Source organism: Mobula birostris, chromosome 14 (assembly GCF_030028105.1).
Source record: "Mobula birostris isolate sMobBir1 chromosome 14, sMobBir1.hap1, whole genome shotgun sequence".
Lineage (NCBI taxonomy): Eukaryota > Metazoa > Chordata > Chondrichthyes > Myliobatiformes > Myliobatidae > Mobula > Mobula birostris.
In genome coordinates this window covers 46905621-46924178 of record NC_092383.1, presented here as the reverse complement: position 1 = coordinate 46924178, position 18558 = coordinate 46905621, and the positions used below count along the sequence as shown (strand labels likewise).

The 18558-nt window shown below is 41.6% G+C and overlaps 1 protein-coding gene across 3 annotated transcripts in view; it reads right to left on the bottom strand.

The window, feature by feature from the left end:
• The window catches only part of cep152 (centrosomal protein 152), a 289528-nt gene that overhangs the window by 249626 nt on the left and 21344 nt on the right, over positions 1 to 18558 (bottom strand). For all 3 annotated transcript variants that reach the window (XM_072278504.1, XM_072278506.1, XM_072278505.1), the window contains exon 2: positions 7901 to 8012. In XM_072278504.1, the coding sequence (XP_072134605.1) occupies positions 7901 to 7987 (87 nt within the window). In that variant the 5' untranslated portion in view covers positions 7988 to 8012. The remainder of the gene's footprint in view (positions 1 to 7900; positions 8013 to 18558) is intronic.

Here is an 18558-nt window from a genome sequence, read left to right as displayed (position 1 = left end):
CAGGCCCTTAGGCCCACAATGTTGTGCCGACCCTCAAACCCTGCCTCCCATATAAGCCCCCACCTTAAATTCCTCCATATACCTGTCTAGTAGTCTCTTAAACTTCACTAGTGTATCTGCCTCCACCACTGACTCAGGCAGTGCATTCCACGCAGCAACCACTCTCTGAGTAAAAAACCTTCCTCTAACATCCCCCTTGAACTTCCCACCCCTTACCTTAAAGCCATGTCCTCTTGTATTGAGCAGTGGTGCCCCGGGGAAGAGGCGCTGGCTATCCACTCTATCTATTCCTCTTAATATCTTGTATAACTCTATCATGTCTCCTCTCGTCCTCCTTCTCTCCAAAGAGTAAAGCCCTAGCTCCCCTAATCTCTGATCATAACCCATATTCTCTAAACCAGGCAGCATCCTGGTAAATCTCCTCTGTACCCTTTCCAATGCTTCCACTTCCTTCCTATAGTGAGGCGACCAGAACTGGACACAGTACTCCAAGTGTGGCCTAACCAGAGTTTTATAGAGCTGCATCATTAAATCATGACTCTTAAACTCTATCCCTCGACTTATGAAAGCTAACACCCCATAAGCTTTCTTAACTACCCTATCCACCTGTGAGGCAACTTTCAGGGATCTGTGGACATGTACCCCTAGATCCCTCTGCTCCTTCACACTACCAAGTATCCTGACATTTACTTTGTACTCTGCCTTGGAGTTTGTCCTTCCAAAGTGTACCACCTCACACTTCTCCGGGTTGAACTCCATCTGCCACTTCTCAGCCCACTTTGGAATCCTATCAATGTCTCTCTGCAATCTTTGACAATCCTCTACACTTTCTACAACACCACCAACCTTTGTGTTGTCTGCAAACTTGCCAACCCACCCTTCTACCCCCACATCCAGGTCGTTGATAAAAATTACGAAAAGTAGGGGTCCCAGAACAGATCCTTGTGGGACACCACTAATCACAATCCTCCAATCTGAATGTACTCTCTCCACCACCACCCTCTGCCTTCTGCAGGCAAGCCAATTCTGAATCCACCTGGCCAAACTTCCCTGGATCCCATGCCTTCTGATTTTCTGAATAAGCCTACCATCTGGAACCTTGTCAAATACCTTACTAAAATCCATATAGATCACATCCACTGCACTACCCTCATCTATATGCCTGGTCACCTCCTCAAAGAACTCCATCAGGCTTGTCAGACACAATCTACCCTTCACAAAGCCATACTGACGGTCTCTGATCAGACCATGATTCTCTAAATGCCTAGAGATCCTATCTCTAAGAATCTTTTCCAACAGCGTAAAACTAGACATAATTAAGCGTTTTGATCGTGGTGAACGAAGTAAGGACAACGTGAGTTTGGCTTGTGGAAGCTGATGAACATGATGTTGAAGAGGTTTTGGCATCCCATGACCAAGAACTGATAGATGAAGAGCTGATGCAATTGGAAGAAAAAAGGATAACAATCGAAACCGAATGAGTAATGATAAAGTACGATCTTAATTTTGAAAGGGTACATCGGTTTAGGGGATATTTGCAGGATGGTTTGAGTGCTTACAAAGAACTGTATGATAGAAAAATGTGCGAGGCTCAGCAGTCAAGCATGCCTTCTACATCAACCACAGCAGACGACGAACCTCGACCTTCGACATCGAGGCAGGCAGTCGTAGGAGATGAGCTGCCTGCTCTAATGGAAACAGACGACAAGATGACACCCCAGTGTCCCACCACCCCAACCTCCAGGCCGCAGACAGATACCGATTCGCGGAGAATGCAGCAGTAGCCAGGAGACACACAGCACATCTTTAAGAAAAAAGCCAAAATAAACATGCTAATTAATTAGGTGCCGCCCAACACATAATTGTCAGCCCAGATCAGAGGCGATGCAATCGGCAATCAGCACTGATCTGGGCCAACAATTACGTGCTGGGCGCCACCTAATTAATTAGCATGTTTATTTCGGCTTTTTTCTTAAACATGTGCTGTGTGCCTCCCAGCTACCACTGCATACTTCGCGATCGGTATTGGTTCGCCGCCCGGAGGGTGGAGGCGCTGCACCACCCAAACTCAGATGACTCAGTCTAACACACCATCATCAGTGTGCTCCGCACTTTCCCAATTCCCTAAGTGATACTACACTGTACATACATTATTTCTACTTTATATCGGCTGTGTATTTTTACGTGTTATTTGGTATGATTTGGCAGCTTCATAGTTTAAAGGTTACTGGAGAGCGCTTGTGCCGTGTTTTTGCCGACGGCGCTTGCATGAGATTTTCACTATGGAGAACAGTTCAGGCAATGATTGTGGAAAAGTATTTCTACTTTATATAAGCTGTGTATTTATCATACCATTCCTGCTTTTACTATATGTTACTGTTATTTTAGGTTTTATGTGTTATTTGGCATGATTTGGTAGCTTATTTTTGGGTCTGCGAACGCTCACAAAATTTCCCCATATAAATAAATGGTCATCGCTCCTTCGCTTTATGATATTCCGGTTTACGAACCATTTCATAGGAACGCTCTACCTTCGGATGGGGGGGGGGGGGGGAACCTGTACAGGGAAATCCTGGAGGAAAACCTGATGCAGTCTGCAAGAGAACTGCAGCTTAGAAGCTTTGTTTTCAAGCAAAACAATGACCCCAAGCCACAAACAAAAAGCTTAAGAACAATAAAATTAATGGCTTGGAGTGGCTAAATCAGAGACCAGACCTCAATCCAATTGAGAATGATCCGCATGCAATCTGACAGAGCTTGACCAGTGTTATAAAGAAGCATGGGGGTGTGTCCAGATGTGCAAAGCTGATAGAGGCCTATAAACACAGACTCAAGGTCATAACCGCTGCCAAAGGTACATCTACTGAATACTGACTTGAAGGGGGTGAATACTTATGCAATCAATTACTTTGTGTTTCACATTTGTAATTAATTTAGATCACTTTATAAAGATGTGTTTTCACTTTGACAGGAAAGAGTCTTTTTCTGTTGATCAGTGTCAAAAAAGCCAAATTAAATCCACAGTGATTCAATGCTGTAAAACATGAAAACTTCCAAAGGAGGGGTGTGAATATTTTTATAGGCACTGTATGTATTTAATATTTCAGTACTATTTTAGTAATATTGTAAATATATTGTTTGATTACATACTTTGACTATTTTCTCAATTAGATTTTCTTTTAAGAGTCATCCCAAATACAAACAGCTGCCCCAATTAACCAATGGCGCAATTAACTAGAATTCACTGTAGCTCAAATTAGGGCATTAAAGAATGCTTTAGAACAGAGGGATCGAGGAATAATTGTGCACAATTCCCTGAAGATGGAATCTCACGTGGATAGGGTGGTGAAGAAAGCTTTTGGTTTGCTGACCTTTATTAATCAGAGCATTGAGTATAGAAGTTGGGATGTAATGCTGAATTTGTATAAGGCATTGGTAAGGCCAAATCTGGGGTATTGTGTACAGTTCTGATCACCGAATTATAGGAAAGATGTCAATAAAATTGAGAGAGTACAGAGGAAGTTTACTAAAATGTTGCCTGGGTTTCATCTCCTAAGTTACAGAGAAAGGTTGAACAAGTTAGGTCTTTATTCTTTGGAGTGTAGAAGGTTAAGGGGGGACTTGATAGAGGTGTTTAAAATTATGAGGGGGATTGATAGAGTTGACGTGGTTAGACTTTTTCCATTAAGAGTGGGGAAGATTCAAACAAAAGGACATGGGTTGAGAATTAGAGGACAGAAGTCTGGGGTAACATGAGGGGGAACTTCTTCACTCAGAGAGTGGTAGCTGTGTGGAATGAGCTTCCAGCAGAAGTGGTTGAGGCAGGTTCTATGTTGTCGTTTAAAGTTAAATTGGTTAGATATATGGACAGGAAAGGAATGGAGGGTTACGGGCTGAGTGCAGGTCGGTGGGACTAGGATAGGGTAAGAGTTCGGCACAGACTAGAAAGGCCGAGATGGCCTGTTTCTGTGCTGTAATTGTTATATGGTTATATGGTTAAATGTTACAATTGTACCCATCTCAAACACTTCCTCTAGCAGCTCACGACAGGTACTCAGAATCAAGTTTATTATCACTGACATGCATTGCGAAATTTGTTTTGCAGTAGCGCAATACATAAGTTATTAAAAGTTACAATAAGAAATGTTTTAAAAATTAGTGCAAAAAGGGAATAATTCATGGAGCGTTCAGAAATCTGATAGTGTTCCAAAAGCACAGAGTGCATCTTCAGGCTCTGTACCTCCTCCCTGATGGTAGTAATTAGAAGAGGATATGTCCCGGATGGTGATGGATGCGTAAGGCATTGCCTTTTGAATATGCCCTCGATGGTACATCCCCTAACCTGGTGAGGAGACCAGTGAAAATGATGGAGCTGTCCAAGTCTACACCCCACTGACACATTTTTCAGAGTACTCTCCACAATACCTCCATGGAAATTTACTAATCTTGGTGACATAATAATTCACCTCAAATTCCTAATGAAATACAACTACTGTCATGCCTTCTTTACAATTACATCAATATGTTGCATCCAAGATAGACCTTCAAAGATGTTGACGCTCAGGAACTTGAAGCTGCCGACTTTTCCACTTTTGACCCCTTGATGAGGACTGGAGTGTGTTCTCCTAACTTCTCCTTGAAGTCTACAATCAATTCCTTGGTCATATTGATGTTGAGTGCAAAGTTGCTGTTGCAACAGCTCTATGTAATGCTACTTCTCAGATCTCTTTTAAATATTGCCCCTCATATTGTATCTTACCCTTTTGTTTTGGTCTCCCCGACCCTGGGGTAAAAGACTATGACCATCCACCACATCCATACTCCTGATGAATTTTTAAACTTCTCATTGTCCTCTGCTCCAAGAAATAAAGATCCAGCACAGATAACCTCTCCCTATAACTAAGGCCCTCTAGTCCAGTTAACATCCTTCAATATCCTCTCTACCTTGACAATGTCTTTCCTACAAGAGGATGACCAAAACTGTACACAACACTCCAAGTGCAGTCTAACAACTTACATAACTGCAACATAACAGCTCTACCCCTAAACCCAATATCCTGACTGATAAAGGCCAGTATGCAAACTGCCTTCTTCACCACCCTATCTACCTACATACCTACGTTCAGCAAACTATGCACTCATACTCAAAGGTCGCCCTGTTCCACAACACCAGTTATTCTCCTGCCATTTAATATATAGGTCTTACCTTGGTTTAACTGATCAGGATCCCTTTGTAATTCATTGTATCCTGTTTCGTTATCAACATGACCCCTAATTCAGGATCAGAGACTTGTACAGGTACAGGGATAAGAAAAGGTTTGAAGGGACACATATCAAATGCAGGCAAATAGGACCAGCTTGATGGACAACATAATCAGCTTGGACAAGTTAGGCCAAAGTGCCAGTTTCCTTGTTACATTATTCTATGAATCTATGCCAACAGAAAGAAATGTGCAACTAAAGTAACGTGGAATGAAAGGTTAAGGTGAGTGGCAGAAACAAGCGTCCTTTATACAATCAAAAGTAATAAAATAAGCAAATTCAGAAGGTAAAATTTAACAATTCTATCGAGAAATGGCTGAAAAATTGCACATTTAGAATATCCGAGCCACTTCAAAGTGGCAGTCATCAGTAAGCTACATAATTGTGAGTGAGGAGAATAACAAAGATTACCTCTGTTACCCATAAACTGACACAATAAGAGTAAATAGATGAGAATAGACTTGACAGACAGAAATCACAATAATAATTAGAGAATGTAATGATGTCATTAGGTAGTGCAAACATTATGAGTGGACTTACAAAAATAATTTGATCCAGAATTGGTTTATGTATTTGTAATTAATTAAGCTGAGGTAATCATGTCTAGTTCTGAATACAAGCAAAAATGGAAGCAGGAAATAATGCAGAAATTCGAAGCTCCTTCTTGGCTCATGCATCTACATGGTTGGACCAAGACACATTATCAGTGATAACCACTCTTAAGAACATGAAATTTTGTGACCTCAGCACCATTAATGTAAACAGGAGCTCTTTCTACACGCAATAATCACATCTTGTTTTGCTGACGTTGAGGGGAAAGCTTTGGCACTGCACCATGTTACTGGGCTCTCTATTTCCTTCCTATACTCAAACTCATTTGGGATTTGCCCACTACTGTGGTGTTATTTTCTAACCTGTACATGGAGTTACAGCAGATCTGCCTCACAGTCCTGAATGTTCAGGAAATAAGGTAGGGGCTTGAGGAGATAGCCTTATGGGGCATCAGCATTAATGGTATTCCAGGCAGTGGTGTGCTGCCTATCGTTGCAGTCTGCAGTCCAATAAAAAACAACCAGGAAAGCTTGATCTGGGGGCAAGGCATACCTAATTTATGTGATTGTTATTCAAAGTAGTCATGAAAATGATCAATGAAAGAAGCTGTACAGGCAGCATTTGGCAAGTAAGGCTCATTCAGGAAATGACAAAACTTGGGATTTACAGCAAGTTGGCTGAATGGATACAAAATCAGTTTGTTCATTATGTGCTGTGTCCTATGATGTGGGTGATCAATGGTCTTTCCATGACCAATACTGCTCTTGGCAAATTTTTCTACAGAAGTAGGTTGTCATGGCTGTCTTCTGGGCAGTGTCACATAACCAGTACTTGTGATATACACCACCTGGTCATACAACCATCCACCAACTGTTCCCATGGTTTCACAGGTACAACACCTTGCCCAAGGGTGGCCTGCAGGCTAGTGGAGGGAAGGAACGCATTACACCTCCTTTGGTAGAGACGCATCTCCACTCCACCACATAAAATTGGAAACAAGATCATCTTGCCCACAGAAGACAGAGGGGCATGGTGGATGGCCAAAGAATACAGATCAGTTGGAGATATGGGTGCAGAAGTGGCAGATTCAATTTAAATGTGCAGTGTTGCACTTTGGAAGATCCAACATAAAGGGTGAGCACACAGTGAGTGGCAGAATCTTTTAACAAAAATGATGAATAGAGGCACCTTGGGATCAAGGTACATGGCTCTATAAATGTGGTTGCACAAGTTTTATAGGGTACTTAAGGCAGCAATTGGCAAGTCTGTCTTCGTTAGTCAAGCAGTGATTTCAAGAGACAGGAATTTATGTTACATATTTATAAATCTCTTGTTTGGCTACATCTGTAGTATTGTGTTATTACAAAGGATATCAAGGCTTTGGAGAGAATGAACAAGTTTACCAAGATGCTTTCTGGTTGGCGGACATGCTATAACAGATTGAAAAAGCTGGGGCTGTATTTTCTAGAGCAGCAGAGGCCAAGGAGAGATTTAGTGGAAGTTTATAAAATTATGCCAAGTATAGACTGTATAGGCAGCCAGCATCATTTTACCATATCTAAGATGAGACAGAAAGCACAAAGGAGATGTGCAGAACAAGTGTTTTTTCCAAAACAGTGGTGGTGAGCCAGGGAAGCACTGCCATGAATGGTAGTGCAGCCAGCTAGCAAAGGAGCATTTAAGAGATTTTTTAGAAGGATGCATGAATATGCAGAGAAGGGAGAGATCGAATCAATATGCAAGGAAGGAGCATTAAATTCATTAGGAAGACTTAGCCTAATTATTTCACCACAATCTTATTGGCCAAAGAGCTTGTCCTGTGCTGTACTGTTCATATGAGAGAACCATGGATGCCCAGTATATTCAGGGTAGGGGATTATAAGATTTTAGGACATGAGAAGCATCAAAGATGCAGAGCTCCATCAGAGTTCAAGCACAGGATAACCATTATCATATTGAATGGCAAAACATTGAAACATCACAATCATAGAGTAAAAGTCTGCACACATTAAATTTTAATTAAAACAAAACCATCTGAGAAATAAGATAGGAAGGGTGGCAGAGAGAGAAGTAGTTTGGCATTTACCTCCTGTTCTCGTTCATAATCTTCTTTGTCATACTCTTCATCTTCATGTTGGGTTGGCAAAGCTGCACTGTCAAAGTCCATGGACATCTTCAACTGATTCAGTGAAACAAACCTAACAGTGTAATAGAACATTTTTTGTTTAAAGTGCCGATCGTATACCACAATTTTGCTCTACATAATTTCAAGGAAGAACTTGAAGTTTTATAACTAAATTAACACTTATTGTACATGTTGTTAAACAATAAATTCAGCCCAGTGAAACATTCATTCATGCCTTTAGTCACCTTCAACATTTTTTTAAAATACCCTCACGTTTCACCCTCCATGAACTTCAGTTCATCATGTCCAATACAAAAGCCAATTTGTAATTTAGCCCCATCCTCCATTCATTACAGGTTTACAAAAGACCCAAATTTAAAAGCGTCTTCGAGCTTAATTCCCCCTTTGGCCTCAACTATTTTTCTGTAACTCTCTCCAAATCAAAAATCACTACTGCCTGATGCTATATAAACAGATATTCCACAAGAATATCCAAGCTAAAATGTTCTAAACAACTGTTTTTTTGCTACATACTGTAAGTGTGTGTGATTGGAACTCCAGATTTGATTAGGCAGCTTAAGGTAAAGGAATCTTTAGAAATGCAGTGAGCACAATATCATGAATAGTTTGAGAGGGAGAAGCTAAATATCAAATATATCAGTATTATAGTCGGTTAAAGGGAACTAGAAGCATGAGAGAGAAGCTGACCAAAGTTGATTGGAAGGGAACACCGGCAGGGATCACAGCAAGACAGGCAAGAATGGATTTCACTGGTCACTGGACAATGACGCTGGAGAAGTAGTAATGGCAGATGAACTTAATAAATATTTTGTCAGTCTTCATGGTGGATGCCAGAAAATTGAGTGCATCAGGGGGCAGAAGCGAGTGTACTTGTCACTACCGAGGAGAAAGTACTTGGGAAGCTCATAGGTCTGAAGGTAGATCTTCTTCTTCGTTTCACGGCGGTTGGCACCCAGCTTAATGGTGCATTACCACCACCTTCTGCTCCGGAGTGTGCAATAGACTTACATTCTAAACCCCCAATTCCCTTAGATTAATTCTCATCATCTCTCTCTGTATCCCATACTTCCTGCAACTCAGAACTACATGTTCTACTGAATCCTCTTCCCAACATTCCTCACACAATCCTGCCTGGTGCTTCCCTATCATTTTCAACGTTTTATTTAATGCACAGTGCCCCAGCCTTAAACTAGTCCACACAGTTTCCTCTCTTCTATATCCACTAGTACCTGCAACACTCTTTTGTATTTGATATAAATGCCTCCCTTTCCCCTCCCTGTCCCATCTTTCTGCCACATTTGGTTGATTTTTTTTCCCAGATTACACACCTAACCTCTGCTTTACTGATACGAATGTACATTCCTATATTTTCTTTAACGCCCTCTTTGCCAACTCATCCACCCTCTCATTCCCCTTCACCCCTACATGTGGTGGAACCCATAGAAATTTTACCTGACCTCCCTGATTTGCAACTCTTGTGACTGACTGAAGAACTTCATAAAGTACATCTTGCTGACTGTGTGAGTGAAAAGACCTTAAACTAGCTAGAACTGAGGATGAATCTGAGCATATCAACACTCTGACTTGTCTAGCTTTCTACACCCATTGCAACGCAACCACCACCACCTCCACTGTAAATACCCCTAACATTACATGTTCTTCTGCTGATTCCAATTTCTTTTGCTGGTATAGCCACCCCAAACCCTGTCACTCCTGTTTCAGGTTCCTTAGCACCATCCATATAAATCTGAGTATAATCACTATACTTTTCCATCACATGACAGTTAAATGTACTTAGCAAATCAGTTATCCTTTTTACCTCTAACAAATGCCAGTCTATGTCAGGCTTCCATGGAGCTACAACCGGATAAACTACTGAAGGACTTATCCTTAGATCAAACACTTCACATTCTTTAGCAATATCATTCCCTACCCGAATAAAGTTATCCCTCTGAAACCTTCCATTTTCCCAGCACTCCTGCAACACTCCTTTTGCAGATTGAGAATCATTGGGCCCCTGCAAATTAGCCCAGTAGTTTGCCATCAATTTCATCCTTCTTAGTTCCAAAGGCATTACTCTCACTTCTACCTGTAGCGCTGATACTGGTGATGTTTTAAAAGCCCCACTGCACACTCTCAAAGCCTCAGCCTGAATCACATCCAGTTTCTTTATAAAAGAGGCCTAACTGCTGATCCATATGCTACATTTCCATAGTCTAACACAGATCTTACTAAAGCCACATACATTCTCTTCAACGCTGAACTACTTGCTCCCCATTCCCTACCAGTTAAACATCTCATCACATTTATTACTTTTTTACATTTTTCCTCAATTTTCCTGATATGGTCTGCCCATGTTAATTTATCTGAAGATAGATACATCACCTAAACCAGAAGAACTACAATACAGGATTCTGAAAGAGGTAGCTGAAGAGATTATGGAGGCATTAGCAGTGATCTGCAAGACTGACTATATTCTGGAATAGTTCCAGAGGAGTGGAAAATTGCAAATGTCACCCCATACTTTAAGGGAGGAAGGCAAAGGATAGGAAATTATAAGCCAATAGCCTTGAATTCAGCAGTTGGCAAAATGTTGGAGTTCATCATTAAGGATGATGTCTTGGGGAACATGAGGCACATGATAACATAGGACAAAGTCAGCATGGGAGAATCTTGTCTGACAAATATTTCTTCGAGGAAATATCAGGCAGGATAGATAAAGAAGAGTCAGTGAATGTTGTTTAATTCGATTTTCAGAAGGCCTTTTACAAGTTGAAGCACATGAAACTGCTACACAAGATTCGAATCCATTGTATTACAGGAAAGGTGCTAGCATGGATAGAAGATTAGCTAACCGGCAGGAGTCAAAGAGTGGAAATAGGGGGGCATTTTCTGCAAATAGCTAGTGGTGTTCCACGGGTAACTTCTTTTCATATTATATATCAATGTTGTACATGATGGAATTGATAACTTTGTGGACAAGTTCATGGATGTAGAGGATAGGTGTAGGGGCAGGTAGTGTAGAGGAAGCAGAAAGTCTGCAGAAGGACTTAGACGTTAGGGAGAATGGGCAAATAGGAGGCAAATGGAATATAGTGCAGGGAAGTGTATGGTCACCCTCTTCAGTAGAAGAAATAAAGACAGACTATTTTCTAAATGGAGGGTAAATTCAGGAATCAGAGGTTCAAAGAGTTCTCTTGCAGGATACTCTAAAGATTAACTTGCAGGCTGGGTAAGAAGTAAGGAAGGCAAATGCAATGTTAGCATTCATTTCAACTGGACTAGAATGTAAAAACAAGAATGCAAGGTTGAGGGTTATTAAGGCATTGGTCAGAGTGCCTTTTGGTGTACTGTGAGTAGATTCGACCCCTTATTCAAGATCAGACGTGCTGGCATTAGAGACAGTCTAGAAGACAGAATTAAAGGTTAATGTGCGAGGAGCAACAGATGGCCTGGGCCTGTAGTCACTGGTATTGAGGAGAATGAAGGGTAGGGCAGAATCTCATTGAAAGCTATTGAATGTTGAAAGGCCTAGAAAAGTGGATGTGGAGATGATGTTTTTTATACTGACGAAGTCAAAGACCAGAAGACACAGCCTCAGATGTCTCTTTAGAACATAGCGAGTTTTTTAGCCAAAGGGTCGTGAATCTGTGGAATTCATTTCTAGATAGCTGTAATGTCAATCATTTGGTACATTTAAAGTACAAGTTCATAGGTTCTTGATTAATAAGGGTGGCAAAGGTTACAGGGAGAAAGCTGGAGAATGGGGTAGAGGGATAATAGATCAGCCATGATGGAATAGGCCTAATTCTGCTCCAATGTCTTATGGACAACAAGCAAAAGTTCAAGCATCCATTTGATTGGAGCCATTAACTGGATCACTGTATTCTGCCCTTGGACTCCTCAGGATCCACAGGAGAGAGCACAAAATATCTTAGTTCTAAAATGCAGACTAGGAAATCAATCTACTGAGTCTACTCCTGGTTATCTTAGCAGAAGTGCAACAGGGTCATTATTCTTAATGGAAAGTGAATGTTAATGCCAACGATTTTTCTTCCAAATTAATCAAGTTAAATACATTTAAATCATATATAAACAATCTACATCTGTCAGTAATCTAGAAAGGGGGAAAAAGGCGGCTTACATGCTTTCAAGTTATTATATCAAATGTTCAAGAGCAAGTTCCTGTTGAGGTGAAGGGTAAAACTGGTAAGTTTATGGAACTTTGCCTGACAAGAGGCAAGAGGTGCTTGTCAAGAAAGAAGCATACATAAGGTTTAGAAGGTCAGAATCAAACAATTCCCTTGAAGACTACAAAAAGATTAGGAATACTCTCTGAGGGAAATCAGCAGGACAAAGAAAGAGTATCAGATGCATCTAGCAGGCAAAGTTAAAGAAAATTCCAAGAGATTTATATAGCAGTATTAGGGGTGCTCTGAAGAAAGTAGATCCTTTAGAGATCAGCAGGGCTACCTCTTGTGGGTTAAGTACTGACTATGTCTGTGACTGCAGTGTGTTTGAATAATCTCTCACAGCTGCTTTCGTTGGAGCAAGATAAGGAAAGTTCACCCAGATCCACATAAGATGTCTCTGGGCTTTTCACACCTTTCGATTTTGACAAACGGCAGTACCTGATGGAAATTAGACAGAACATTCCTTTCTTAATTAAAGCATAAATTTGACGGATGTTCTTATCTTTGCAATTAAGTTGTGGTTCCAACAAACCAGACAGGACATTCCTTTCTTTAATTAAGGTGGCTGGAGTGTCTATCAAACTGATTGTTCTTTGTATCAATAGTCCATTGACTTGGCTGGAATGCTTATCAAATTGATTGTTCTTTTGTATTAGTGGCCTTATAACTTCTAACAATTCTGACATCAGGCTTCAACAACTTGTTGAACCACCGGGGAGATGAGCACATTTCTGACATCATGAGAACAATTCTGACATCAGGTTCAACAACTTGTTGAACCACCGGGGAGATGAGAACATTTCTCTCCCAGATGTCGGGTCCAAGTTCACTCGCCGGATGAGCTCGAAGAAATAAACGGGTGAAAATATAAGTAACAATCTTTTTGTACTGTCGTTATTTGATCCAGCAAATTTACGTTTACAAGGGGATGGTTGGGATTTTGATAAATATACCTCCTCATTTTATTAAGGCGACAATCATGGATGCTCAAAAGATAAGTTAAACAAGTAAAGATTTTTTAGAGGATATTTATATTTATAAGGTTTAAAAAAAAGTGAAGTTCCTCCCATTGCCTTTTTTGGCACATCAGGAAGCAACCCTGCCAATTCTTTAGCGTTTGTCTGCTCTACAAGGCCAAGTTGTTAGACAGACACTCAACCTAGCACAGTTGGAAAGTGTGCAAGGAGCCAACCAGATTCAAACCCTGGACCGCTTGTTCCAAAGTATGGGTGTGAATACCACTAAACCACCATCACAGACATTTATATTTATAGGGAGGAGATATTTGCAGGCTTACAGCACATTAAGGTGGAGAAATTCCCAAGACCTGACTGAGTATATCCTTGGATTTTGTGGAAGGCTAGAGCGGAAAAAAAACAGCCAAATTTAGGTACTTAAACTGTAGCCTATCAAAATACACTTGTCTTTCTATTCATCTCACATAGATATTGCTCTACTCATCAAAACTTGTTCATACTTTGAATTATAACAAAAATTATGATTTATTATCAAATAATTTGTTATTTGTGAGCTGTTAGAACTGCAAGACTGTAGCTTAAATTGGAGGTTGATTTTCCATAAAATTGTTGGTTCACCCTTACATTTTTTTATTGCAACAATTTCCACCATATAACCTGATCTTATAGCTTCACCATCAGCTCATGTTAGGCAGAGAGACTTTAAAGATACTGGCACCAGGAACACCTGTGGTCGGCTCAGCAGCTTCGGGGAAAGTATTCACTTTTCCTGCTGAAATCTGAGTAAATTGTTCACGTTTCAACTCCAGCAATCATCAGGACACAATACCTGCATCGACATGCTGATGCCCCTCTTCTCCCTTAGCCACTCAGTTATTCCTTTTTAACATGTTTACCACTTCAACATTTTCAATCTTGACATTAATCAAAAAGCTGACACTGTTACCAAAATCCCAAATCCCAAAGGGTAACCAGAAAAACACAAAGTTCTCACTGTTCACTATAGAACACAGCACAGTACAGGCCCTTCAGCCCACAATGTTGTGCCGACCCTCAAACTCTGCCTCCCATATAACCCCTCAACCTTAAATTCCTCCATATACCTGCCTAGCAGTCTCTTAAACTTCACTAGTGTATCTGCCTCCACCACTGACTCAGGCAGTGCATTCCACGCACCAACCACTCGGAGTGAAAAAACCTTCCTCTAATATCCCCCTTGAACTTCACACCCCTTAACTTAAAGCCATGTCCTCTTGTATTGAGCAGTGATGCCCTGGGGAAGAGGCGCTGGCTGTCCACTCTATCTATTCCTCTTAGTATCTTGTACACCTCTATCATGTCTCCTCTCATCCTCCTCCTCTCCAAAGAGTAAAGCCCTAGCTCCCTTAATCTCTGATCATAATCCATACTCTCTAAACCAGGCAGCATCCTGGTAGATCTCCTCTGTACCATTTCCAATGCTTCCACAACCTTCCTATAGTGAGGTGACCAGAACTGCACACAGTACTCCAAGTGTGGCCTAACCAGAGTTTTATAGAGCTGCATCATTACCCCGCGACACTTAAAGTCTATCCCTCAGCTTATGAAACCTAACACCCCATAAGCTTTCTTAACTACCCTATCCATCTGCGAGGCAACTTTCAGGGATCTGTGCACATTACCCCCAGATCCCTCTGCACCTCCACACTACCTAGTATCCTGCCATTTACTTTGTACTCTGCCTTGGAGTTTGTCCTTCCAAAGTTTACCACCTCACACTTCTCCGGGTTGAACTTTATCTGCCACTTCTCAGCCCACTTCTACATTCTATCAATGTCTCTCTGCAATCTTCGACAATCCTCTACACTATCTACAACACCACCAACCTTTGTGTCATCTGCAAACTTGCCAACACACCCTTCTACCCCCCACATCCAGGTCATTAATAAAAATAGAGACAGAGTAAAATCTCTTTAAGTAAATTATAGACCAGTTAGCATGACCTCAGTGGTTGGGAAGAAGTTACAGTCAATTGATAAGGCTGAAGATATGGAGTACTTGGAGACACAGGAAAAGATAGGACAAAGTCAGCATGGTTTCCTTCAGGGAAAATCTGAAACAAACCTGTTGGAATTCTTTGAGGAGATTACATGTAGGATAGATAAGGGGATGCAGTGGATGTTGAATATTTGGACTTTTAGAAGGCCTTTGATAAGGTGCCACATACGAGGCTTACCAAGTTACGAGCCCATAGTATTACAGGAAAGTTACTGGCATGATGAGAGCATTGGCTAATTGATAGGAGGCAGCGAGTGGGAGTAAAAGGATCCTTTTCTGGTTGGCTACCAGTAACTATTGGTGTTGCCCGGAGGTCAGTTTTGGGACCACTTATTTTTATGCTGTATATCAATGATTTAGATGATGGAATAGATAGCTTTGTTGCCCAGTTTGCAGGTGATATGAAGATTAGTGGAGGGGCAGGTGGAATTAAGGAAACGGGTAGGCTGCAGAAAGACAGATTAGGAGAATGGGCAAGAGAGTGGCAAATAAAATACAATGCTGGAAAATGCATGGTCATGCACTTTGGTAGTATAAATAAATGTGCAGACCATTTTCTAAACAGCGAGAAAATCCAAAAATCTGAGATGCAAAGGGACTTGGGAGTCCTTGTGCAGAACAACCAAAAGGTTAACTTGCAGGTTGAGTCAGTGGTAAGGAAGCAAATGCAATGCTAGCATTCATTTCAAGAGGTCTAGAATACAAGAGCAGGAATGTGAGCCTGAGACTGGTGAGACCTCACCTTGACCACTATGAACAGTTTTGGGCTCCTCATCTAAGAAGAGATGTGCTGGCATTGGAGAGGGTTCAGAGGAGGTTCACAAGGATGATCCTCGGAATGAAAGGGTTATCATACAAAGAGTGTTTGATAGCTCTGGGTCTGTACTCACTGGAATTTAGAAGGATGCAGGGGATCTCATTGAAAACTTTTGAATGTTGAAAGGCCCAGAGAGTGTAGATGTGGAAAGGATGGGGAAGTCTAAGACATGACAGCACAGCTTCAGAATAGAGGGGCACCCATTTAAAAGAGATGCAGACTTTGTTTTGGCTAGAGGGTGGTGAATTTGTGTGGAATACATTACCACAGGTAGCTGTGGAAGCCAGGTCGTTGGGTGCATTTAAGGGAGAGCTTCATAGGTTCTTGATTGGACATGGCACCAAAGGTTACTGGCTGAGGAGTGGGGATGAGGAGGGGAAGATAGGATCAGCCATGATTGATTGCTGGAGCAGACCCGACGGGCTAATGGTCTAATTCTGCTCCTACGTCTTATGGTCTTGTATAGCAAAGAAATGGGCTCTTTGGCTCAAGTCACCAACTGCTCATCACCCTCCAGTGTAGTACACAAACACTAAGTCTCATACCATCAAGTTAATTTTGCATCCAATTGGCTAACTTGTCCTAGATCAAATGTGATCGACTTTTCTGACTAGCCTACTTTATGGTAACTACCTCAGAATCAGAATAAGGTTTAATATCACCTACAATGACGTAAAATTTGTTAACTTTGCAGCAGCATTATCATGCAATACATAATATAGAAAAAAGTGAATTACAGTATTTTAGATTAGATTCAACTTTATTGTCATTGTGCTGAGTACAGATACAAAGCCAATGAAATGCAATTAGCATCTGACCAGAAGTGCAAAAGAATACAAAATAACTGCAGATAAAAATTAAGTGCTATAGCATACAAATATAAAAGTACTGAGACAGTCCAATATGGGTGCAATACTGCTTAGCGCTGTGATGTGAGGTTCAGCAGGGTCACAGCCGCAGGGAAGAAGCTCTTCCTGAGCCTGCTGGTGTGGGAGCAGAGGCTCCTGTAGCGCCTATCAGATGGGAGGAGAGTAAAAAGTCCATGGTTAGGGTGAGATGCATCCTTGATAATGCTTTTCGCCCTACCCAGGCAGCATTTATGGTAGATGTTCTCAATCATGGGCAATTGGGTGCCAATAATCTGCTGGGCAGTTTTCACCACCCGCTGGAGTGCTTTGCCATACCACACTGATATGCAGTTGGTGAGTATGCTCTCAATGGTACAGCAGTAAAAGTCCCTCAGTATCCTGGGACAGAGGTGAGCTTTCTTGATGCTCCGCAGGAAATAAAGGCACTGTTGCGCCTTTTTAATCAGGATGGAGGAGTTCAGGGACCAGGTGAGATCATCGGAAGTGTGGACACCAAGGAATTTGAAGCTTGATACACGCTGCACTACTGCTCCGTTGATGTAGATGGAGACATGGTGTGGCTCCTAGCATGCCTGAAGTCCACAATAATCTCCTTGGTCTCCTGGATGTTAAATGCCAGGTTGTTATCGGCACACCACGCGGCCAGGTGCTGGACCTCGTCCTGTAGGCCATCTTGTCATCCCCTCTGATCAGGCCAACCACCGTAGTGTCGTCTGCGAACTTGATTATGGAGTTAGAACCGTGTACAGGAATGCAGTCATAGGTGAAAAGGGAATACAGAAGAGAGCTCAGCACACAGCCTTGAGGATTCAGGGTGAGAATCAATAAGAGGGTGTCTAACCCAGGAGTCCCCAACCTATTTTGCACCACAGATTGGTTTAATATTGACAAGATTCTTACGGACCGGCCGACCGGGGGGGAGGGGGGGTTGTTAATCATGACCACGATATAGATGAAACTATAAGCCACTTAGTAAGTGGCTAATAATACACTCGATTTCGTTTCTAAAGGGGTTTATCTAATGAATTTAATATTAAACACACTGCACATATTTTCCTTCTGTGAATATAGTGAGAAATCAATTATAAGTCACTTGTAACTCAATAGCACCATAACATTTTAAGTAACGTTTGGATATTAAATACACAGCACATATTTTCCTCATATGAACATATAAAATCATTGTAACACAACAATATCGGTAAATCAGTGGGAGCCCTGGGCTTGTTTCCCTGCAACAAGATGGTCCCATCGAGGGGTGATGGGAGACAGCGATACTCGAAGGGGGTTCCTTATGCCCAGTCTATTCCGCAATTTAGTTTTCGTTGCATTCATTGCAGAAAATCCTGCTTCGCAGAGGTACGATGTTGGAAATGGAAGTAACGTTTTCAGTGGTTTTGTGGCTATCTCAGGATATTCAGCCTTGACTTTGATCCAGAATGCCAGCACAGATGTTATGTCAAACATACTTTTCAGCCCATCTTCATTTGCAAGCTCGAGGAGCTGATCTTCTTCCCACCCTGACATGGATGATTCACCAGGGACATTCATGGTGGGACACGGACCCATTCCTTTGCACGTCTTGGGTCATTTGCGGTTGGGAAGTAACGCTCGAATTCTGCTGACAGCGAAGTTAGGTGATCGCGCACCAGCTGTGAGAAAGACGGTGCAGCCTCAGTCTCTCCCAAAACCCAGTTAATGTTAG